This window comes from Barbus barbus (assembly GCF_936440315.1).
Source record: "Barbus barbus genome assembly, chromosome: 13".
In the NCBI taxonomy this organism is placed as follows: domain Eukaryota; kingdom Metazoa; phylum Chordata; class Actinopteri; order Cypriniformes; family Cyprinidae; genus Barbus; species Barbus barbus.
Window position 1 is genome coordinate 2,309,012 of NC_136741.1, and position 23,691 is coordinate 2,332,702.

The following is a 23,691-nucleotide window of genomic DNA, read 5'->3' on the forward strand; positions in this document are numbered from 1 at the left end:
AGCCAGCTCTTTAACCTCCTGTCTGTAAGTAGACTCGTCTCCATTGTGAATGAGGCCAATCATGGCAGTGTCATCTGGGGTCTTTTGCAGTGCATTCGTTTGTATACAGGGAGAAGAGCAGTGGGGAGAGAACACATCCCTGAGGGGCACCAGTGTTGATCGTGAGAGTCCTGGATGTGATTTTGCCCAGCCTCACTGTAGCTGCTGTCTGTCAGGAAGCTGGTGATCCACTGACAGATTGAGGAGAGCATGGAGATCTGGGTCAGTTTATCTGAGTCCTTGCGTAATTCCCAGGTCTAACAAGATGTTGCAGAACATAATGCAGTCCCATGCTGACTGCGACGATGTCCACTATGTCCACAGTTTCAATATTGAAATTGTAAAAGATAAGCTCCCAAATCAATATTTAAACTTGTAATGAAAATGGAAAATTTAAATAAGCATATTAATAATGAATTCAAATTAAATTTCTCTTTATGAAAATACACTACCATTCAAAAGTTTGGGGCCAGTAATATTTGTTTTGTTTTTTAAAGAAGTCTCTTCTGCTCACCAAAGCTGCATATATTTAATAAAAAATACAGCAAAAACAGTAATAATGTGAAAAATACCTGTTTTCTATAGTAATATGTGACCCTGGACCACAACACCAGTCTTAAGTCGCTGGGGTGTATTTGTAACAGTAGCCAAAAATACAATGTATGGGTCAAAATGATTGATGTTTCTTTTATGCCATGATCTTTACTTAATATCCTGATGTTTCTTTTATCCAAATCATTAGGATATTAAGTAAAGATCATGTTCCATGAAGATATTTAGTAAATGTCCTACTATAAATATATCAAAACTTAATTTTTGATTAGTAATATGCATTGCTAAGCACTTCATTTGAACATTTTAAAGGCGATTTTCTCAATATTTAGATTTTTTTTTGCCCCCTCAGATTCCAGATTTTTCAAATAGTTGTATCTCGGCCAAATATTGTCCGATCCTAACAAACCATACATCAATGGAAAGCTTATTTATTCAGATTTCAGATGATGCATAAATCACATTTTTGAAAAATTGACCCTTATGACTGGCTTTGTGGTCCAGGGTCATATATATATGTTTAAATTGTAATTTATTCATGTGATCAAAGCTGTATTTTCAGCATCATTACTCCAGTCTTCAGTGTCACATGATCTTCAGAAATCATTCTAATATACTGATTTACTGCTCAAGAAACATTTCTGATGATACCGTGATACATTTTATTTTCTATAATTCTTTGATAAATAGAAAGTTCAAAAGAGCAGCATTTATTTAAAAAAGAAACCCACATCTTTACTGTCACTTTTGATCAATTTAATGCATCCTTGATGAATAAAAAGTATTAGATATACCAAACCTTAGAATGGCAGTGTACTTAGCCCTCACATACACATTCAATAAAAAGCCAACATTGCCACCTAGTGACTTAAATAGACCACTATGTTTAGTACGTCTCGAGCTCCTTTCACTGCAGTGTCTCTTGTGTTTCTCAGGACTACATTTGAATTTATTTCTTTGAAATCTGATGTGACAAAAGGAAATTTGATAGCACACGATTTCAACATATTAGTTTATTGAAAATGCACAAAACAAATGAACTTTTTTGCTTCGTATACCAAACGTATCACAAAATGCAGCATTTATGAAGGAAACTCATCGGTTGTAAGGATGCATGGAGGCAGACTTGATGTTAGTCTTGATGCTGCTGGGCATTTTACCTGTTAAAATAGAAAGTGTAGAATTAAATCACAGCATGAGCATGATAAATGGTGATTTTGTGCATAAATTAGTTTTTGAACGACATTAAATGTGGTACCAGGTTGTCCAGGCTGCTGTTGGGCGACCTGTCCTCCCATGCCGGCCTGATGGCCCGTGGTTCCAGCGATTGTGACCTGCTGTAGAGTGGGACCTGTTGACATCATCGGCTGTCCAGGGTGACCAGGAGGGACGGGTCCGGGTGGCCTACATTTCGAGAGTCCCTTTCCGAACCCCACCGCTGCCACCAGAGCGTTCGTGTCGGCAGGATTGAAGGATGGCTTGTTTTGTCTCAAAGCTGAAGAGAAACATCTATTTAACATCAATGACTTTGCAAACATGACAAACCAGCAAATATAAACTAGGAACAAGGGTTAACCTACCTGACGTTTCAGAGTCTCTGTCGTCACGAGGATTATTCAGCTTTTCCAAAAGATTCGAGCACAGTTTATTCAGTGTTTGGATCTGTTTCTAAAAAGATAACAGAACAATTCAACAACCAACCTTTATATATTTCACATTTAAAATGTGTTTACAGCAGTGTCAGGGTTAGTTTAAAGGTTAATCCTTCGGTGGTCTTCGGTCAAAAAAAAAAAAAAGTGCCGTTTTGAGTTAAAATAATAAATAAAAATTGATTGGAATGGTGACTTTGGTGGTATTGGCAATCTGAACATTATTAGAAAAGCCTAAATGGTCTTAAGAAAAATAGCTACATTGATTTTCATGATCAAAAACTAATGTGAGAAAAAACCCAATTTTTTTGGAGTATAATCTACAAATAAACCAAAATAAAGTAGCAAATAAAATAAAATTCAGTAATTATGTTTGCAAATACTCTTATAAGCAACAACTAGGGAATACACAGTCCCCTCTCGTTATATGTATGTGTGTCCGCACATTTAAATACTTTTGCTTAATTTGCTTAAACATTTTTATCTAATATTTGTATTTTATATATAAATTATATAAAACTATTATATAGAAATAATATAGAAATGAATGGTTAAGGCGAGACACGGCAGGCAAAAACATCGTTTTTTTTTTATTGGTCAATTTTGAGATTTTTGGATATTTGTCTTCAATAACATGTCTTCTTTCAGACTTGTGGTGAAAAAAAGTCCGAAATACACATTTAGGTCTTTATTTTACTGCACTTTGTCTGTTTGCGTCTGTAGATTTCTCATAAATTCAACAAAAGTTGGCGTTCTAAATCAACATGCTGCTCCGCGATCTCTGCCTGTACCCAGTCATCGCGTATACTGCTGGAAAGCTCTCTCTCTTCTCTACAATGCTGTCGGATCCAAATATGGTCATTTCCTTTTTATCAGCAACCAATCGTGAAAGTAAAAGAGGGGATTTAACTCTAAATGCGCAATCTCATTGGCTGAAGACAATTTCTGACAACGTGATTCGTTCAGAATCGTCACATGACATGGTATGCGTTGACGCTTCCTTGTTTGGTTAAGCTTTCCGCGGGATCTTTTGAGTGAATTAATGAAAATGACTTCGCGTCAATCATCGAAAAGAGTACAGCAGTTGTCACTTGCAAGGGGGAAAAGGAAAATTAGTGATGGATTACCCAGTGAAATGCCCTCGGGAAGCGCATCTGAACGTAAGCTGTCGATGGGAGGTTTAGAATTTCTAATGTCAGAAATAGCCCAATACGTGTGGCTGTTACCACCTTCTAACATATTATAACATTACTGTAACAATATTTGTTTTGTATGGATGAAATATTTATTTATTTATAAGAATAGAATAAAGTGCCATCTCATTCATTATGTTGTGGTGGTCAGTTTTACTTTTACAGTACAGATTTCTGTGTGCTGTATCTATAAAAACAAAACAAATGAACAGTTATTGATACTATACACATTTCATTTTAGCAGCATAAATTGAGAGAGGTCTTGAGTCACTTCACAGGACCAGGGAGCAGGTCAGGCAGGCCTATGCAGATATTGATGCAGATGTGGCAGAGTTGCTGAGAGAGGATGCAGATGCGGTGATAGATATCAGTGTGTCTTTTGATGGCACTTGGCAGAAAAGAGGGTTCACATCACACTATGGGATCGGGGTGTGCATCCATATTTTTACGGGACTGGTGATCGACTTTGAGGTTCTATCCTCCTATTGCCATGCTTGTGCCCTTAAAGAAGCTGCCAGGCATGAGGGAAAGATTACAGATGAGGAAATTGACAGCTGGAGAGAAACGCATGACTGTGCACAAAATTTTAGGGGCTCAAGCAAGGCTATTGGAGCAGGAGGCAGCGAAGAGGATGTGGGCCAGGTCTGTGAGTCGCCACCAGCTGAGATACATTCAGATGCTGTCAGATGGGGACAGTGCTGCATTCAGGGAGGTGGTATCCCTCAACCCATACCCTGGGCATGAGGTAGTAAAATTAGAATGCATCAACCATGCCCATAAGCGTATGGGCACAGCACTACGAAAATTAAGTGCTGAACGCAAATTGGGGGGGAAGGGTCTGGGAAAATTAACGGCCAAAAAATGTAAAACATTACAAAATTATTACAGGGGGGCAATTTTAAATAACCAGGGTTCCATAGAGAAAATGAAAAATGAGATCTGGGCTGATCTCCTCCATAGCATGTCCTGTGACGAAGTCCCCTTGCACACCAGGTGCTACCTGTCCTGGTGTTGGTATAGGAGAGCGGAGGAAAATGGAGAAACGCCAGAGAGCCACAGGCTCCATGCAGGAAACTTTTTGTCTTGGGAGGTGGGCCAGAAGCTGATACCTGTATACCACCGCATGTGCAGCGCATGCAGCATGGTGGCACTCAAAATGCGAATGAGTGCCTCAACTCCGTCATTTGGGCCCGCTGTCCAAAAACAGTGTTTGTAGGTAAGAGTAGAGTTGAGGCAGCTGCAAGTATGGCCATTTCAACTTTTAATGAGGGGGCCTCTGCCATGCTTGCCATTATGGATAAGCTTTGGCTGGAAAGCACTGTCGTTACCGTCACCACCATCAGGGAAACCGACATGCTGAGGATCACAAAAGCCGAATCCATCCGGTCTGAGAGTGTAAAACGTTGCAGAAAGACTCTGAGCACAGCTAAAAAGCTGAAAAGGCATCAGCAAGAGAGGGGTGAGGGGCCTACATATGGTGCAGGCATGGAGAGCTAGGCTTTCAACCCTCATGGGTGAACTTTGTGATCCGATGGACATAGATGACTAGAGTTGCAGTTCTGATGATAAGTTTGTGTCTGTATTTGTGGTTCTCTGTGGTTAGTTGAAGGTCTTATTTGGCAATGTTGTTTTATTCAGTTGTCATTGTTCATGGTCTACATTGTTATAAACAATTACTTGGCCAGTTGTTTTGCTTGTTAGCAATGTTTTCATATAAAAATGTGTGGATTTTTACAATATAAATCTTTAAAGCCCGTTTTCTCAAAATGACTTTTCTCTCATACTCCAAGTCCGAAATCTCCACTTCAGTAGCACCTATATACACCAAACTTTCCAGTCTTGTACCTAGTTATATTATGAAGACAATTACAGAGGGATTTGTAAATATATTATTCCTAGCCTGATTTATATAACATTTTATTCCAAAAAACATGGCGAAAATACATTTTTTAAGGCTATTGACAGTATATTCTGATTTACAGGATAACAAAAGTAGATATCCATAAATCCCTCTGTAATTTTTTTCCCATCTCATATGTGAACACAATGAAAAAAGAATTTTGAACCTGGCTTTATCCAATTCTGAGATTTCGTTTTTTAAAATATATGCAAATTAGCGCATATTTAATTAGATAATGACTAATTTGCATATTTAAACATAAAATTACAGAAACTTTGTAATACATTTTTTTCTCATCTTAATGTAGGTAATCAACTGGGAAAGTTTCATGGTGATATCTGCTAGTTAAAAATTTTACCCTATTCACCTGTAGTGTCTCGCCTTAATAGATGTGAATATTGTCTAATACCATGAAAAATATTATTTAATGAAAATGTAAAACATTAATTTCATTAAGAAAAAAGTTATCCTTATTATTTTTGATCTGTTTTAAACAGGGTATACCAGAGGGTCACAGAAGCCTCATTTTTGTCTGAATCCCTGTGTCTTCTGAATACAGGGATTTGATTTAGGGCTTGCTAGGTTGTTGTTTTGTTATGCCAGATAAAGAAGGCTCATGTGTTTGTTTACCTGAGCTACTTCAGGCCCGATCCGGGCCGCTTCGGCGCTCAGGTGTTTCTCCTGTTCCTCCACCTCCGGGTCGGGTTTGGTCCTGAGATGATCCGGCACGATCTCATGGCTGAACACAGGCACCCGCTGCTCTGTTATTTTCTGCAACAGAAGTAACAGCATCTTAAAAAGCCAGTTACACTGTCATAAGCAGAGTGACTCGGTGAACACGCTCACCACCAGCTCTTCATCTCGATCAGGAGACAGCAGCAGGGGGATGATGACCTGGGACCTGTAGGATGGGGTCTTCTCGTTTTTTAACACTTTGTTGATGGTGTTCAGTTGCCCGGACAGAAGGGCGAAATTATCCAGCACTGAGGGCCTGAATTCAAAACACCCGCGTCAATATAGTGACAGATCCACTGCGAGCTTATCAGGAAAGATCTGTAGTTCTCACTCACCATGTGAGTCTGTCATGCTCGTTTTCCAGTTTCAAAATGAAGCTCTGCAGGGAACCTTTCAGATGAGCCACTCGAGAGAGCAGAGACTCCAGAGACGCCTCCAGCTGCTTCTCCTCCCGCTGCTGTCGAAATAAAACACAAACACACCACCCTCAGCTCTTATATGACCTAATAAAACAATAATAAATCTTCACCAAAATAATTCTGCAGTGTAGAGCTCGACAGCTAGCATGCCAGCACTCACTCTATACGCAGACAAAACCAACCGCAAAAAAGCCTATTTTCGCAAACTGCATGCGTGCTTGCGTCAATAATTGTAAGTGAGTTTTTAGAAATGTGAAACAGCTGTAAAAATAAACTTAAAGTAAAAATATTTAACAATTTACCTGCATTTCAAAGCTACTGTCCAAACGGCAAACAAGCGGAAGTAAACAAACACTTGCAGCAGTAAAAGAGTCCGGCTGCCAAAACGCGCCCGAGAGAAAGGTTCCTAAACCTTTCTAATAAATAGTCGTAAATAGAATCGCCACATAATTTTGAGACCGGTATTTTGTTTGTTCGAATTTAATTATCAGAAGAAAACGTAGACTAAGATCTCAACTCCAGTTGATCTTCAAAGATGAAGTCCAAAATACTTAGCACGTGGAACTAAACAATCTCTTTAGGAATCCGACATATTCAATACAAATAAATACATTTGCAATTCAAACTTTCTCTCAAAATGTATTTAATGTAACTTTTAATAAGTTATAATTACATTCAATAATATTATAATTAACGCGAGTATACAATTTTCTCTGTGTATTTATAAACGTACATGAGGGCTTTTATTTTGAATTCGTGAACGGGAAGTGAAGCAGCTGCAGTCAGATGAACTGCACGGACACAAACTCTCTAAACCTCGCTCAAAATCATCCTGCCAGTAATGAGAAGCACGGCATGGCAGACAGAGAGGACAATGAGGTAAACTAAACTCTTGTTTGGACCGAGTGTGTTTGTTTCATTCAGTTCCTTCGGACTTGTTTACTGCTTGGGTAACAGAGCAAATAAACAGAACAGGAGAAAACCATTGATTTTAGGGAACATGTGAGACTTTTATTCTGTTATTCCTGCACACAGAATGCCTTTTTCTAATCTGTTAACTAAATAAGAGATATTTGGGAGATATTTAAGGCGGAGGTTGGAGGTAAATCAGTTAAATGCAGTTCTGTCATGTGTCTGCAGCCCCTCCCTCAGACTGCACAACAACAACATGCTCTTCATATACTTCAGTCATCTATTCTTCAAATTTAGCTGAAGCTTTTTCAAATTATCCAGCAGTGGATATAAATTGTTTCAACACTGGAATCATCTTTAACCCTGTCAGGAATCAATCAAACTATAAAGACCTTTTGTTCTTGATTTTTTATTTATTTTTTATGATAAATAGTTTGGTTTCTTTGTCTGGTGTCTTGAAGTAGAATGATATTTAATTTTTTGCTTACTTATGTGCTACTTTTTACTTGTTTCTGGAAGGATAACTAAGAATTCAACAACGCTTAGAGATGCTGAATGCAAGTATCTGATGGCTGGAGATCTCTATGGTGTCTATAGAGCCACTAAACCCATAACCAGATAGCAATAGAATGTAATGAAATCTGCTAAATGTTAGACGACACCTCCTGGCCAGTTTTAATTTAGAAAAATGCAAACAAACATAGAATTAGCATTAGTATGTTAAATAATTTTTTAAGGAACTTTTATACACGTACAATATTATCTGTAAACATGTAAAAGGGCCTTTATTTTTTTATTATCTCAATGATGTTGTGTATGTGAAACTGAAGTTGTATGGTGAACATATGCTATACAGCGTAACTACAACACATTCAACATCATCAGGATTAACGTTGTCTATGTATCTGTCAAAAAACAGCTTGTTTCTCATTTCAAGAACCAAAGACCAGCTTTTTATTCAGGGATTTGCTCGTATATTGACATGCAAATGTTTGTTCCTGTGTTAAATGTTGTTTGCTGGCTGTTTTTCTCTCTGAAGGTGGAGGAGGCTGAGCAGGTGTACCTGCTGATGAAAGAGGAGTACAGGATATCACGCAACGTGCGTCTGTCCTGGTTCCTCAACCGGCTCAATCAGGTCGTTCGGCCCAGTCCTCTGTCTGAGCTGGTGAGAGAGAGTTTGCTTTGATTCCATAATCGACTAATGGCTCTTGTAATGACTCTGTGTGAATATCTAGAGAAAAGGGTGATTCATAGCTGATTTCATTCTGATAAACTATTGTCCGAAAGTGTTGGGTTGGCAGGTCTCTTCTACTCATCAAGGCTGCATTTATTTGATCAAAAATCCAGTAATATTGTGAAATATTTTTACAGTTTAACATAATAGTTTTCTGTGTGAATATAGTGTAAAATGTAATTTATTCCTGTAATCAAATATGAATTTTCAGCATCATTACTCCAGTCTTAAGTGTCACATGATCCTTAAGAAATTATTATTATTATTATTTTTTTTTTTTAGAAAGTCCAAAAGTGTCTTTTCCATCACTTTTGATCAATTTATTGCATCCTTGCTGAATAAAAGTATTAGTTAAAAAAAAATAAAAAATCTTACTGACCCCAGACCTTTAAATTGTAATGCATATTTATTTTAATGACAGAAAATGAGATTGCATGATCTGAAACACTTTTTACACAATATTTACTTGACCAAAATTCCACTCATGTTAATTGTCCAAGCAGACATTACTACCAGCTGATGTAATAATCCTTAAAAGGCCAAATGACAGTCAATTAACCGTCCTTTAATATATTCTTTCTTTGTTTAATTATCCTTAAATGTGTGTCTCGGGCCTTCCTTCTTTACCTCAAATGCCTTTACTGGAACAACAGCAGTTTTGTTGTTCAGTTTTTGTGCTGAATCACATCAGTCAGATCAGATCAGATCTTCGTGGATCACATGACACTGTATCTCATCATATCCTGTGAGAATCTCTCTGTATCTGTGTGTGTCTGTCAGCTGAAGTCAGAGAACGAGCTGGTTGTTTTTAGCGTCCTCCCGAAAGGATGGCAGCCCGATTCTCCTTCCTCGTCCTGCCCGTGTCTGCTGGTTCCCTCCACACGCGTCACCTTCCTGGCGCGCAGGTACCGCTTCATCATCGAGCTGGACCTGAGCCCGTCCACCGGGATCGTGGTACGAGACCATCATCATCACATTCAGTAACTTGTTTTGGTAGCACTTTATTTCAAGGTGTCTTACTATTATAATAACAATTAATTATGCATAATTACATGCAAGTAACCCTAATCCTAACCCTAACCATATAGTAAATACATGTAGTTAATTAATATTACTCAGTACTTCAATGTATAATTACACTGTAACAAGGACACCTTAAAATAAAGTGCAGCCCTTGTTTTAAATGGAATGATCTCTTTGAAGAGTGCAAAGTCATATGCTGTCTGTTTTCAGGACGACAGCACAGGAGAGATGATCTTCGATGAAGTCTTCCATGCTCTGTCTCGGTGCTTGATTGGTCTGGCAAAACCCTTTAAAATCCCAGGAACTGATCACTTGTTCCAGCCAGAGATCTTCATCACTATTCTGGCGTATTCCTCCATCATTGGCCTTAGTTCTCATCAGGTCTGGATCTCAGGTCTTTGTGAATCTATAACTGTGCATTAGCTAGCTGTTTTTTTTTCTGATCAGCTATATCCCATGACTTTGCCCGTCAGGTGTTGGTTCAGGGCTGTCAGCTGGACTGTATGGATTTAGAGCAGTTCTTGAATCAGATCTATCAGCAGCTGAGAGCCGTGGAGAGCAGCATCGCTGACATCTTACAGCAGCAGCACAATCAGGCAAGAGCAGCTCGCTTGTGGATTTCATACTCAAATCAATACACAGAAAGAAGCCACATTGCTATGCAGTACAGCAAATTTACTAAAATTAAAGAGATAATTATGAAAATTCTGGCATCATTCAATCACCCTCCACTTGTTCCAAACCTGTAGGAGTTTCTTCTTTTGAACATAAGGCTGTTTTGTAAATTTGTAAAGGTTTGAACAACTTGATGGTGAGTAAATGATGACAGCATTTTATCATGGTTCAGAAAATTAGCTTCTTAACCATGATAAAAGCCACTAGAGGATTATTGTTTTTATAAAATTTGAGCAACAGCAATATGATAAAAGACACCAATGATTAGTGATATTGTGCAATAATTCAGCACAACCTGTCATATGTTGTTGCTTAATTAATGTTCATATGATATTATTATATTTTGCATAATAATTTTATTGTCTTGTCATATACTGCTGTTCAAACGTTTGGGTTCAGTACGATTTTTTTTAAAGAAATCAATTTTAATCAGCAAGAATTTATTAAATGGACAGTAAAAACAATAATGATGTTATAATAAAGTATTTCTATTAAAATATATTCTGTTCAATCATATAAAATATTTCTATTTCAAATAAATGCTGTGTTTTTCTGTTCATCAAAGAATCCTGAAACCTAAAATGTCCACAAAAATATGAAGCAGCACAACTGTTTTAAACATTGATAATAATCAAAAATATTTCTTGAGCAAATCAGCATATTAGAATGATTTCTGAAGGATCATGTGACACTGAAGACTGGAGTATTAAATTAAATATTTAAAAAAATTTTAATAATATAAATGCAGCCTTGGTAAACAGAAGAGACTTCTTTCAAAAACATTAAAGAATCTTACCGACCCCAAACTTTTGAACTTGAAATGTTACATTAGAAAACATGTTTGTTTGTTCTTCAGTTCAGTGGATCTGTCTATCAGTCCTTCTCTAACGATGCGGTGGAGGAACCGCCTCAGAGGAAGCCGGGGGTTTCCATGGTGACGGCTGATGTCGGGCTGGTCAGTATGGTGAGGCAGGGGATTCTCGCGCTGCAACTCCTGCCTCCAAACTCTGGTGCTGGTAAGTGCATACTTCGTCCCACCAGATGGTGAAATCCAGTGAGCATCATATTTACAAACTTAAGTTACTACATTGACATAGTTAAGTGTTAGTGGCTTTAACCTATGGCTAAATGGCATGCAAGAACAAAACAAACTGTGGTTGGTCAGTCATGTGGTCTCTTCCTGTCTCAGTTGGCATTATAATGAGTGCAGAAATGCAAAAAAAATGCAAAAATAAAGTGCTTGTGTAATTAGTAGTCTTTTGTGTTGTCTTGCAGGTATAATAATCATCACAGATGGAGTGACGAGTGTTCCTGATGTAGCTGTGTGTGAAACACTACTGAACCAGCTGAGAAGTGGAACCATTGCCTGTTCATTTGTCCAGGTGCTGCTCAGATCCATTTGACGTTTCACTCTGCCTGCCACAAATATATTAGAAACAGTACTATTTCCACTGCCGTTCAAAAGTTTAGGGTCGGTTTTTGAAAGAAGTCTTTTCAGTTCACCAAGGCTTCCTTTATTTGATAAAAATACAATAAAATCAGTAATATTGTGAAATATTATTACAATTTAATATAAGTGTTTTCTAAGAGAAAATGTTGTAAAATGTAATTTATTCCTGTGATCAAATGAACCTTCAGAAATTTGCTGCTCAAGTATCATTTCTGATTATTATTGGTATGCTGCTTCATATTTTTGCGGAAACTGTGATGCATTTTATTTTTCAGGATTATTTGATAAATAAAAGGTTCAGAAGAACAGCATTTATTTGAAATAGTAATCTTTTGGAACATTATAAATCATATTTTGATCAGTTAATGAATCCTTGATGAATAAAAGTATAAATTTCTTTCAAAATAACACAAACTTTTGAATTGTGTAAATGCAGTATGTTTGTAACAGGTCTTAAATGTTGTCTGTTATAAAGCAAAGCATTTCTTTTTATTTTGATGTGTTTGCCTCAGGTGGGCGGCGCTTACTCCTACGACTGTAGTTTTGGCTACATCCCCAACGTGGAGCTGATGAAGTTCATCTCCATGGCAACCTTTGGCTCGTACCTGTCCATGTGTCCAGAGTCCGACTCTACAGGCGACGAGATGAACGCTTACCACCGCGCCTTCCTCACCTACTCCTTCCTGAGGACCGGCGAGTCCATGAACCCAGAGTACTACTGCTGTAAGCTCAACACTGACACACCTAAACAGTGTCTGAAGATCAAATCTGTTTGCTGTAGCTGCTGTTTTGGTCCTTTTTAGTGTCTGTAGGAAGCCTGGTCTCCTCAGGTTCACACAGTTTGTCCTGGCAGAGGAACCACGGTTGTAGAGAACCATCAACATCAAACAAACACAATAATGACTCTCATTTTCAACACTAGGCTGATTGTTTAAGCATTTCATCTTTGAAATAATAGCCATTGATTTCATATTTTATGAAGTAATGCAATGACATTCAGACATTAAGTGACAGTGTTTTAGTTTTGTTTATACTATTGTAGTACTTATTCATATTTTGAATTGGCTTCTATTTTATTTTCAGTATTATTTTTATATTTTGTGTTTTATGATTATTTCTGTATAGTTTTAATGGATTTTTTAAATTTTTTTTATTTCACTTTTAGTTTTAGTAATTTAAATTAAACATATTTTGTCAGTTAATTTCCAAGGCAACATTTCAGATTTTTGTTAAAAAAAAATTATGTAATATTTCTATTTTATTTTATTTGAGCTATTTTTCAATTACTAAAATAATTATCAACAGTTTTAGTTAACAGTGACAGCACTGAGTGTGATAAAAGTGTCCAAATACATTACTTGAGACTAATGTTGATGTCTATAACAGTTTCTGATTCAGTTTTTTTTTGTTTGTTTATGAGATCTGAGAAACACAGAGAAGGATGGGAAGTATTCAGAGATGTTTGAGTCCTTGAAAATGTCAAAGAGAGGATTGCTCCGTTCACTTAAAACACTTGGTTAATTCACCTCACATAATAAGACTGCAAATAAATCAATAGCAGAGCTCTCAGCGCTCGGTATATAAGCCCTGACTGTGCACTTTCAGTTCTGCCTCAGTCAAGATTAGTTCATATGGCATTGAAGGCAATTTCATAAAAGCTCATGAGGTTTGGTCAAACTTTAATTCATATGTCACATGATTCTCATTTGAAGTTGCTAAATCGTTTGTGAAATGAAGCATCTGACTGCAGAGAACCACTGATTTTACTTTCACTTTTAAAACATCTACATACAGCTAGGGTTTGATTGGTTAGTATGCAAAATGACCATATATAGTAAAATGTCTCACTGTTTTTACATTACTAGTACTATTGGCTGTTTACTAGCACATATTAATGCCTTATTTTGCATGATCATATTTTAGATCCCTTAATCACTTAACAACTAGCTTACTAATAATTAATAAGCAGTGAAATAGGAGTTTATTGAGGCAAAAGTAGTAGATAATAGTTCTTTTATTGTTAGAATTGGTCCTTAAAGTGCGACCGTATACATATGAATTTATTTTTATTATTATTAGGTAATGTGATGCAAACAGCACTGTAATGGCTGATCTGTGTCATCTGTGTGTTTCTAGTCTCCCAGCACAGGCTCTTTAATGAACACCTGGTGTCGGCCAGTGGAAACCCCGCCTTAGTGATGCGCAGGAAGAAACACACAGAGAAGGAAGTGCATGCTGACCTGACCAGTGTCCTGTCCATCAGACTGCGAGAGGGATACACCATCCGAGAGATCAACATCACCAAAGGTACTTCAACCTCTCCATATGCTTCTGTAATGGTCATATATAAATCACACAATCTTTGGGATTTCGAAATAATCATCTGATCTGTCTGTATAAGGAGGAAGTCAGCTGGAGGTGAAGCTTGTCCTCCTCTGGAAGCATAACTTGCGTGTCGAGTACCTTGCTGTGGCGTCCTGGCCCCTGTATCCAGTCCAGCGCACCACCTGGGTGGAAGTGACCATAGAGGGCAGCTACGACATCCTCCATGACATCAGCTGCACCATGAGGAAACCAATCACAAGCCCCTACCGGACGTCTGTCATCCGCCGCTTCTGGAACACTCTGCAGAGGTCCGATTTCTGTCTTATCTTGAATGCTTTTAGATACTCTGCTGTCGGTTTTAGTCTGATGATGTAGAGTAATGCTGTATATTGCTTCTCCTCAACAGCATAAATCAGACAGACCAGATGTTGGTGCACCTGCAGTCCTTTAATTCCATCCCAGAACACTACACCATCCCCGAAAGCACGAAAAATGGGGTTCCTCTGTTTTACATCCCACCTGGATCCACCACACCAGTGAGTGTTTGCGCAAAACTACAAAGTTCAAAAGTTTGGAGTCAGCATGATTTGTTTTCACCAAGGATGCATGAAATTGATCAAAAGTGACAGCAAAGACATTTATAATGTTATAAAATATTTCTATTTCAAATAAACATTCTGTTCATCAAAGAATCCTGAAAAATGAAATGGGTCACTGTATCGACAAATATATAAAGCTGCACAACTGTTTTCAACACTGATAATAATGTTTAGAAATGTTTCATGAGCAGCAAATCAGTATATTAGAATGATTTCTGAAGGATCATGTGACACTGAAGACTAAATTAATGATGCTGAAAATTCAGCTGCACATCACAGGAATAAATTACACTTTAATAGATATTCACATAGAAAAGAGCTATTTGAAATTATAATAATATTTCACAATTTTACTGTATTTTTGATCAAATAAATGCAGTCCTCGTGAGCAGAATAGACATCTTTCAAAATCATTTAAAAATCATACTGAACTCAAAAGGTAGTGAATCCTGTGAGGGGGAAAAAAGCATTTCTTAAATTACATAAACAGTAGTGTAGTACACTAAGCTTCATATTTTAGTTTTGTTGGTGATATTAACATGATAAACACAATTCTGTTCTCCATCAGGTCCTCTCCCTCCAGCACAGTGGCTCTAAAGACTCCAGCCAATCACAGTTTGCATCCTACTGGAAGCCCATCCTGTCTATGGACGCCAACTTCTGGCAGCGCTGGCTGCACATGCATCGCATCGCTATCATTCTGGAGCATGACATGTGAGTGAACACAGCCTGGATTGGTCAGCGGTCGATATAGCGAAGTCCTGCTAGTGTTGGGAAAGTTACTTCAAAAATTTTAATTTGAGTTGGTATGAAAATGTAATTGTTCTTTAAATCCCAATGGCTGTAAACTGTTTTCCTGACTCTGTTTTGCTTTGCGTCTCTGTTCAGCCCGGTCCCAAAGCATGTGCACAACGCTGGCTGTAACGGTCGCTTCAGTACCATCCAGTGTCGCATCTCTCACTCGGCGCTCACCTCGCTGCTCAGGGACTGGAGCAGTTTCGTCCTGGTGGAGGGATACTCATATGTCAAACTTATTTACAGGTGCATGTGTAGTTCAGTTGCCAAATTACAGAGCAGTGTTTTAACAAGCATGATTCTCACAATAGATTTAGACATTTCTCTCGCATTTAGCCATTTTTAGGTGACCAGTGTTATTTTAGGAGTGTTTATACTGTTATATTATTTATTCATATTATGAGTGAGCTTTTATCATTTTTTTCAGTATATTTTCAGTTTTACATTTTCATTATATTTTTTATTTATATTCTAAAAATATTTCTATGTAGCTTTAATTGATTTTTAATTCAGCTTTAGTTTCAGTGATTTTTATACTTCAACTTTAACATTGATTTTAGTTAGTTGCCAAGACAACATTCCTAATTTTCTAATATTTATATTCACATTATTCCCACACTACATTCAGATTTATTTCTCACGTTCAGACATATTAGTTGACCAGTGTTATTTTATTTTATTATTATTATATTATTTATTAATATTTTAAATTAACTCTTATTTTTACATTTCATTACGATTTTTATATTTTCTGTTATATGCTTTGCTAATTTTTTAAGGTATTTCTATATAGCTTTAATTGCTTTTTATTTCGGCTTTAGTTTTAGTAATTTTTCAACTTAGTTAGTTGCCAAGACAACATTTCTCATTTCATTAATTGTTTCATCAACTATTATACGTTTTATTTTGTTGTAGTTTATTTTATTTCAATGTATGTGACAGCTTTTCATCCCAAAGTTAAAGCTAAAACTGAAACCATAAAAATAATTGTTAACTGAAACAAAATATAATATAAAAACCTTTTTATTTCAGCTAGTTGCCAAGGTGACATTTCTAATTTTTTATTTAGTTTACCTTGATGTATTAAAATATATATTTAAAAAATCGACTAAAAATGACAAAAACACACAATAAATTTAAAAAAATTTCTATTAAAATGAGATAAAATGAAACTAAAGTTTGATTTAACTAAAATGAAAAAGGAAAATATACAAATAAAAAACGATTCAAAATATTAATATGAACTATATGAGTGTCTCAATCAGTCTTTGATCCACAGTTTATTTGGCAGATTTACGGAGAGGTTTAGCAGTGTTTTAACACGTGTTATTCCCACAGTGGCTCTGAGTTGCCGCCCGTCTCCTTCTATCTGGTGCGTCTGATCTCTAAAGCTCCCTGCATGGTGCTGCGATTGGGCTTCCCGATAGGAACTCTGGCACACACCAGGAACAAGGTGAGGCGGTGTTTTCCACTCTAGAGCTCAGTTCATTTAGTTGCTGTGAAAGCTGTTTTCAGAACGGCTCTGGAAGGAATAGAATGAGTGTTTCTGACTCTCACTCTGTAGATCGTGGATGAACTACGAGAGCAGATCCTCCGGCTGCGGTTTCCTCATCGAGTCCAGAATAAGGAGGCCACGCCGAAAACTAAACGGAAGATTCTTGGTAACGCGTCACCCTCCAAATCCCCGCCTCTTCCTGCGGCCAAAGCGGCGCTGTCTGACCGGCCGTGTGTGGTGGTGCTCAATAAACCCCTCGAAAAATTACTGATGAGGTCAGTGACATAACATTGAACAATAATGGATCTCATTACTGTTATCTGAATTTAACTTTGTGAAGTTATGACAGACCTACAGTCGACATGAAGTCAAAATTGACCTTGTTTTCTGTCTAAACGCCGTATTGTAAATGATTCATCGGTGCATGTTAGTCTCTGAAACAGCTTTCCGTTTTGGCTGACACCGAGCCCTTTTATCTTCATATTTTAGATTCTTTAGATTTAAACTCTGTAGGGACACTTTTATGATCAGTTCCTGATGGATAAACTGGATTAAAATGCAAAGATAGTTTTTTGTTTATGTTTTATTCTGAAATGTGTCAATTTACAAAATTACAATGATTTGCCAACACTAATGTAGACTTTGATAAGTGTTATTTAATTATTATTTTTGGACTAATTTAGTATTTATTCGTTTTTTTTTCTGTTTTCATTTAAAATTTAGTTAGTTTTAAAGTTTTTCTTTTTTATTAGACTACGTCGTTTTTTTTATTTCATTTTTCATTTTCATTTGTTTAATTTTGTGATTTATTTGTTTTATTGTTTTTAATATTTCTATTTAGCATTATATTTGTTTCAGTTTTAGTAATTTTAGTACTTCAGCTTCAGTGTATTTTATTTCTGATAGCTGCCATGCCAACATTCCCAATTTTAATTTCTTAAGTTTTTTAAATGTAAGTTTTTCTCAATTTCTAATTGAATTTTTGTTATTTCATTTTGATTTTGATTAGATTTTTTTTTCTGTTTTCATTTAAAATTTAGTTAGTTTTAAAGTTTTTCAATTTTATTAGACTACGTCGTTTTTTATTTCATTTTTCATTTTCATTTGTTTAATTGTTTAATTATTTGTGCTTTTGTCATTTTATTTTTTTATATATATATTTCTATGTAGCATTATTTTTTGTGGTTTTAGTAATTTTAGTACTTCAACTTCTATGCATTTTATTTCTTATAGCTGCCATGCCAACATTTTGAATTTTAATTTCTTCAAAGTTTTTTAAATGTAGTTTTTTTTTTTCATTTTCTAATCTAATTTTTGTCTAATTTTATATAAATTTTTAGTATAATTATTATAATTTTTTTTTTTTAAAAGTAACAACATTGACTCTGATTAGTAAATCTATAACTCAAAAGCTTATGATTTAGTAAAACTCTTCTTGTGACATCCTGCTACAGGTACGAGAAACTTCCATCAGATTTCCGCACCCCTTTCATCTTAAACATGGAGCCGTTCGCTCAGCCACTCATCATGGGCGCCCCTCTCAGCATGGCTGCCAGCAGGACGGCGTCCTCCACCATGGCATCTCTGTCCCGCTACTTCCTGCACCAGCGCTGGGTTTGGGCCGTACAGAACGGCCCGGGAACCGCCGTATCGCTACACGCAGTTGCTCATATCCTCTCCATGCTCTCAGAGTGAGTCTCAAACATCCTCGGGAAACTCTGACCTATAATAAGTCAATTCAGATAATAGCATTTACTAAATTCATAATGGTTGTTTTTGATTGCGCAGTATTCGTCTGTCTGAAGGCTTCCACTTTGCCGCCAGCGGGGAGGGTATCGTCAACATGGTGGCAGAACTGCCAATGCAGGTGAAAGTATGAACAGCTCTGCTTGTATATCCCACTTTTAGCATTTGTTGGCAGTGCATCTCTAACTTTCAACCACAACTGTGTATGCAGAGTCTGTCAGCTGATTTGGACGGAGAAAAACACACCTGCATAGTCCAGTACATCCTTTTCCCACCTCATTCCACTTCGACTAAGGACAGGTAACACTTCATCACACCTGTGCAAACCAGTACTGGAGTTTCTGTTCACTGCTAAAGTCTTCAATGGCTTCAGCTGAATGATTCCTATGCTGTAATGGTCAAGAACAGACCATTGTAGAGCTCAGTGCACACTGACACAAGTCAATCATCACCCTGCTCACATTTAAAGAGCTTTTGATGAATTGAATTGAATGAAAGTGTATAACTTTTAAAACATAATGTAGAATTAAATATACAAATAAAAAGAATAAAATACATTTAAAAAATCTATGTAACTTTAACCTAATTATAATTATTAAATATGTTTAAATAAATGTAATTAACAGATTGTTTTAATTAACTGTTTTTGTTTTAAGTAATTTCAAATTATTAACATTTGAAGGTATTATTAAATGTATTATATTTAGCATTAATAGTGTATAACTTTTAATACATAATATAAAATTAAATATACAATTAAAAAGAATAAAAATAATCAATAGAACATTTACCTTATTTAAATATTATAATAAGTTTTAGTTTAATGAAATACTTTTTTTTTTAATTAACTGTTTCAATTAATTCCAAATTATTAGCATTGGAAGATGTTATGACATTTATTTACTTTTGCTAATTAAATTTATATTTATATTTATATATTAGTGCTGTCAAAATTAGCGCGTTAACGCAGGCAATTAATTTTTTTAGTTTAACGCGTTAAAGTTATTTAACGCCGTTAACGCAGGGGTACTAGCACTGTCTCCCTCATCTAACACACACGATTCAACTCGTCAGCTCATTAGAAGAGACTGAAATGGGTCAGAAAAGGTAGAGTTGAGAGAAAATACGATGCGTATCAGATCCGCGTCATGTTCTAGCAGCAGCTCTTAAAGAAATAGAAGCCAAAACAACCTAATAACCAGCCGCTGTGATGTCTGTTCATCAAGAACAAAAGAGAATCAATAACTTTTATAGTTTTAAGGATTCATCTGTATTTAGTTTAGGATTTAGTGTTTGATAACTTTATTCTATTTCTGTATATTTCTGCTGAGGAGCACAGGTAGATAAATATGACATTTATAATGAGTTTAACCTATGTGGAGATTGTTTTAAGTTCACTTAAGTTATTTTTAAAGTCGAATAAATAAAAAAATTGATAGCTCTTAATTATGATGTACAGTTCAGTGGCTATAGTCAATGGTTAAATATTAAGGGGAAACATTTTTATAGGGAAATCAGTATTAATTGGTATCAGTGATACTGGCCTTCAGTCAAAAAAAATAAAGATACCATTAAACAAATATAAAAAAATATACTGTCTCGATGTTTGGACATTAATTTGAAGATTGAATGTGCAATTATTGCAATATAAAAGTATATTTAAAACTTTAATGTTAGGTTGGCTCACGATTAATTTCAGAAAAATGTGCGATTCATTTGACAAATAAGATCTGCCTTCATTAATGGTCCAGGATCTGAACACTTTTATTATTTTTTTATAAATAGGCAAAACAATAAATGTATGAAATAAAACAAACAATAAAAAAAATAAATGCATACATGCATAAAAAATATTGCAGGGTTGGAAAAATAAAAAAAATTAATTAGCAAAAAATTGTTTGTCTTCTTCACACCGCTAATCACATACTACATGGGTGCATTAATTGCTAGTCAATTAAAAGACTAGAAGAGTGGCGTTTTTTGTGGCTGCATTGTCTTATAATGGCCATTTGGTTTGACTCTGTCTGTTTTTGGCATCGTGTCTCCAGTTTCTCCACAGATGATGACAATGACACTGAGGTGGAGGCCATAGATGTGGACACAGAGCTGAGTTTGGTGACGGAGTGCTGGGTGGAGCCTCAGAGCGGAGCCGTCTGCAGCTCAATGGAGCAGCAGAGACACTTTCATCAGCTCACCTACCAGGAGATCCCTCAGGCTGTTAGTGACAACATCATGACTCACTTACATGTGACATGTCACAGAAAATAAACTAAAAATCTAAATTATGTATGCCAAGTAATTGTATCTATTTTACAAAATCTGGGACTTGACAGTAGTTAGTAATGATATTAGCTTTACATCACTCACTATAATTTTATTACCATTGAAAAACTTGCAGGTTTTATTAATATTTTGAATTAGTTTTTTATTATATTTACCATTTTAATTTTAGTTTTGTTAGTTTAGTACAAGAAGTTCAAAAATAGAAATGTTGCCTGAAATAAGTATATATTATTTTATTTAAGTTAATGTTTGTATTTATTTCAAGTAATGAAAACGTTAAAAAAACCTAATGTATAAATAAAAAAATAATAATTGAACTTATTTTATTCAACTAGTTACCAAAGAAACTCATGTCATTTTTGTTTGGTTTAAGTTGAAGAAAACAACTAAATAAACGAAAAACTAAACACTAAAACATAACAAAAAACTTGATAGACATAAAAAAATAAAAGTTACAAAAAACGAACAACAAAATTACTAAAACTTTACCTAAAATTAAAAAGAAAACAGAAAATATAAAAGTAAAATTTAATTCAAAATACTAACAATAACTTTTTAAATATATTTCATATATTTTTTTTTTCTTTAGAATAATGCACTGGTGAATTCTGCCTAATAATAACACCAGAAAAATTTTGTAAGAAAGCAAGTTTTGATTTCATGGTGTATTTAAGCATTTTTAATGAGATCTGACAGTCGAAGCTTATAAAATGTGTTTTTCCGTTCCAGATTTTCCCCCGTGATCTGTCGTGCATGACGACGATGATCACGTTTGAATACCTCATCCAGCTGTGTCAGAATAAAGAGCAGGTGTGTCCTCTCAGCAGCGTCAGAGATGCTCCAGGTACGAATGTGCACCGTCACCCGTCTCCTTACACACAATCGTATGAGATCTGATGCTCAGTGTGATGTGTTGCTCCTGTAGGTGAGATCCCCGCCACCACTGCTGATGACTGCATACACACTGTACCTTTCCAGTTTGACCTGATGAAACTCTTGCCCAAGTGCCAGCAGATCGAGCTCTTCTTCTACACCTTCAGCCGAGGTACGACTCCATCCTCCATCCACCACAACCCTCGTCCTATCCTATTGTACATTCATATTCCTTCATCCAAATCAGTGAACACTGGGCCTTATTTAACTGTTTTCCTGTTGACCTTTAACAGAGAGTCAAGCGGACGCCTCCCGTAGCGCCTCCTGTCTGCCCAATGATCTCCTCCTGAGCCTCTTCCACGGCTCTCTGCAGAGCGAGCTCAGCGATCGAGAGATCCCTTTGACTGATGGCGATCATGTGGCGTTCATGCATCACATCCTAGAGCGGGAAAGAGACGGTCATGTGGCTCCATTCTCACTTCCTGTCATTAAAGGTGATTCAGCTGTATTTTTTTTTTTGTCTTTAACATTCAAGCATTCAAAACACACACTTAATACGTTTTTTGTTCATCAAGGTTGCATTAAACTGATCAAAAGTGGCAGTAAAGTCGTTTGTAATATTACAGAAGATTTATGTTTTAAATAAATGCTGTTCTTTTCAACTTTCTATTCATCAAAGAATCTTGTAAAATAAAATGTATTACACTTTCCACAAAAATATTAAGCAGCACAAAGTTGTTTCAACATTGATAATAATCAGAAATGTTTCCTGAGCAGTAAATCAGCATATTAGAATGATTACTGAAGCACCATTGGCTTCTTGTTTTCATTTACTCTTGCTAAAGGTTTGATAAATTAAAATGGCATTGCGCTCAGTGAAGGAGATGTTTAAACTAAGTAGATGATTTAAAATACACTAATCGAAAGACTTCACGCTAATGGATGCCAGACATCCCAAATGACCTTTAATTGATTCGTTAGCAATTACTAGTGACATAAGAAGAATCTGGCCCCTGATCTTCCCTCATTGTGTTTATCTCTGTGTGTGTTTTCAGAAGAGAGCTTGAAGCCTCCGGAGAGGCAGGACACTGTTCTTTCTTCCCACACTATAGGAAGCAGTAAAGAGGTGATGGGCTCCTCCAGCACACTACAGGTGCATCATCTCCTATTACAGCTCACCTTAAAAACCTCAACCACACGCATAAGCAGTCCATACATGTGTGTCAAACAATCTTTGGCTAGTAAATCCAATGGAGTTACTTACAAGTTGCCTGGTAACTTTATCAGTAGCATAATACATATGACATAAATGACCCATAAATGATATCTGACCCTCACCGATGAAACTGAAGGGTACAACTCACACATCTTTTACCACAGTGGACAATTTAACATCAGTTTAATGCTGCCGGGGAACAGAACTTATGACCCTGCCATAGGCATCATGCCATACTGGTTAGAGGTGCACATTTGTACATCACTTATATGAAAGGGGAAAACACCAAATAATTGAATTATTTTTGTATTTTCAATATAAATTTAAATTAAATAACAAAGGCATAAAATAAAATGCAATAAAAAAATAAAATGCTTAAAAGGATGTTCAATTCTGCTTCTGTTGGGTCAGAATGAGGAATCCTCTCACTTCCGCAGCACAGGTAGTTATTACTCGTGTTATGTATGTGAAACATGCAAATTAGCGTTCAAAAGTTGGTGGTCAGGAAGATTTTTTTAATTTTTTTTTTTTTATGTTGAAAACTAGTGCTGCTTCCATGACACTTTTTTTTCAAGATT

General features: G+C 36.1%; 2 protein-coding genes across 9 annotated transcripts in view; one reads left to right on the forward strand and one right to left on the reverse strand.

The window, feature by feature from the left end:
* Positions 1-1,585: 1,585 nt before the first annotated feature.
* On the reverse strand, positions 1,586-7,222 carry LOC306879150 (mediator of RNA polymerase II transcription subunit 8). Its single transcript, XM_079431900.1, has 7 exons — positions 6,790-7,222; positions 6,404-6,525; positions 6,180-6,324; positions 5,964-6,104; positions 2,172-2,259; positions 1,850-2,086; positions 1,586-1,751 (listed from the first exon to the last, which is right to left on the reverse strand). Exons 1-7 carry the CDS (start codon positions 6,793-6,795, stop codon positions 1,687-1,689), a joined length of 804 nt encoding a protein of 267 aa, XP_079288026.1. The 5' UTR covers positions 6,796-7,222; the 3' UTR covers positions 1,586-1,686.
* Positions 7,223-7,237: 15 nt separating this feature from the next.
* The window catches only part of LOC306879151 (KICSTOR complex protein SZT2-like), an 88,079-nt gene continuing 71,625 nt past the window's right edge, over positions 7,238-23,691 (forward strand). For all 8 annotated transcript variants that reach the window (XM_079431901.1, XM_079431904.1, XM_079431907.1 and 5 more), the window contains exons 1-23: positions 7,238-7,366; positions 8,439-8,564; positions 9,414-9,587; positions 9,867-10,037; positions 10,130-10,252; positions 11,188-11,347; positions 11,607-11,713; positions 12,294-12,504; positions 13,918-14,088; positions 14,183-14,414; positions 14,513-14,642; positions 15,274-15,419; positions 15,594-15,746; positions 16,839-16,953; positions 17,065-17,270; positions 18,450-18,686; positions 18,784-18,862; positions 18,953-19,041; positions 20,790-20,958; positions 21,754-21,868; positions 21,950-22,069; positions 22,191-22,391; positions 22,953-23,050. In XM_079431901.1, the coding sequence (XP_079288027.1) occupies positions 7,274-7,366; positions 8,439-8,564; positions 9,414-9,587; positions 9,867-10,037; positions 10,130-10,252; positions 11,188-11,347; positions 11,607-11,713; positions 12,294-12,504; positions 13,918-14,088; positions 14,183-14,414; positions 14,513-14,642; positions 15,274-15,419; positions 15,594-15,746; positions 16,839-16,953; positions 17,065-17,270; positions 18,450-18,686; positions 18,784-18,862; positions 18,953-19,041; positions 20,790-20,958; positions 21,754-21,868; positions 21,950-22,069; positions 22,191-22,391; positions 22,953-23,050 (3,426 nt within the window). In that variant the 5' untranslated portion in view covers positions 7,238-7,273. The remainder of the gene's footprint in view (positions 7,367-8,438; positions 8,565-9,413; positions 9,588-9,866; positions 10,038-10,129; positions 10,253-11,187; positions 11,348-11,606; positions 11,714-12,293; positions 12,505-13,917; positions 14,089-14,182; positions 14,415-14,512; positions 14,643-15,273; positions 15,420-15,593; positions 15,747-16,838; positions 16,954-17,064; positions 17,271-18,449; positions 18,687-18,783; positions 18,863-18,952; positions 19,042-20,789; positions 20,959-21,753; positions 21,869-21,949; positions 22,070-22,190; positions 22,392-22,952; positions 23,051-23,691) is intronic.

Bases quoted from the DNA above. Each gene is read 5' to 3' on its own strand.
- LOC306879150 (XM_079431900.1), bottom strand. The intron at 2,087-2,171 runs GTAGGTTAACCC...GTTTCTCTTCAG, and splicing joins CAGAGACTCTGAAACGTCAG to CTTTGAGACAAAACAAGCCA. The intron at 1,752-1,849 runs GTACCACATTTA...CTATTTTAACAG, and splicing joins ACAGCAGCCTGGACAACCTG to GTAAAATGCCCAGCAGCATC.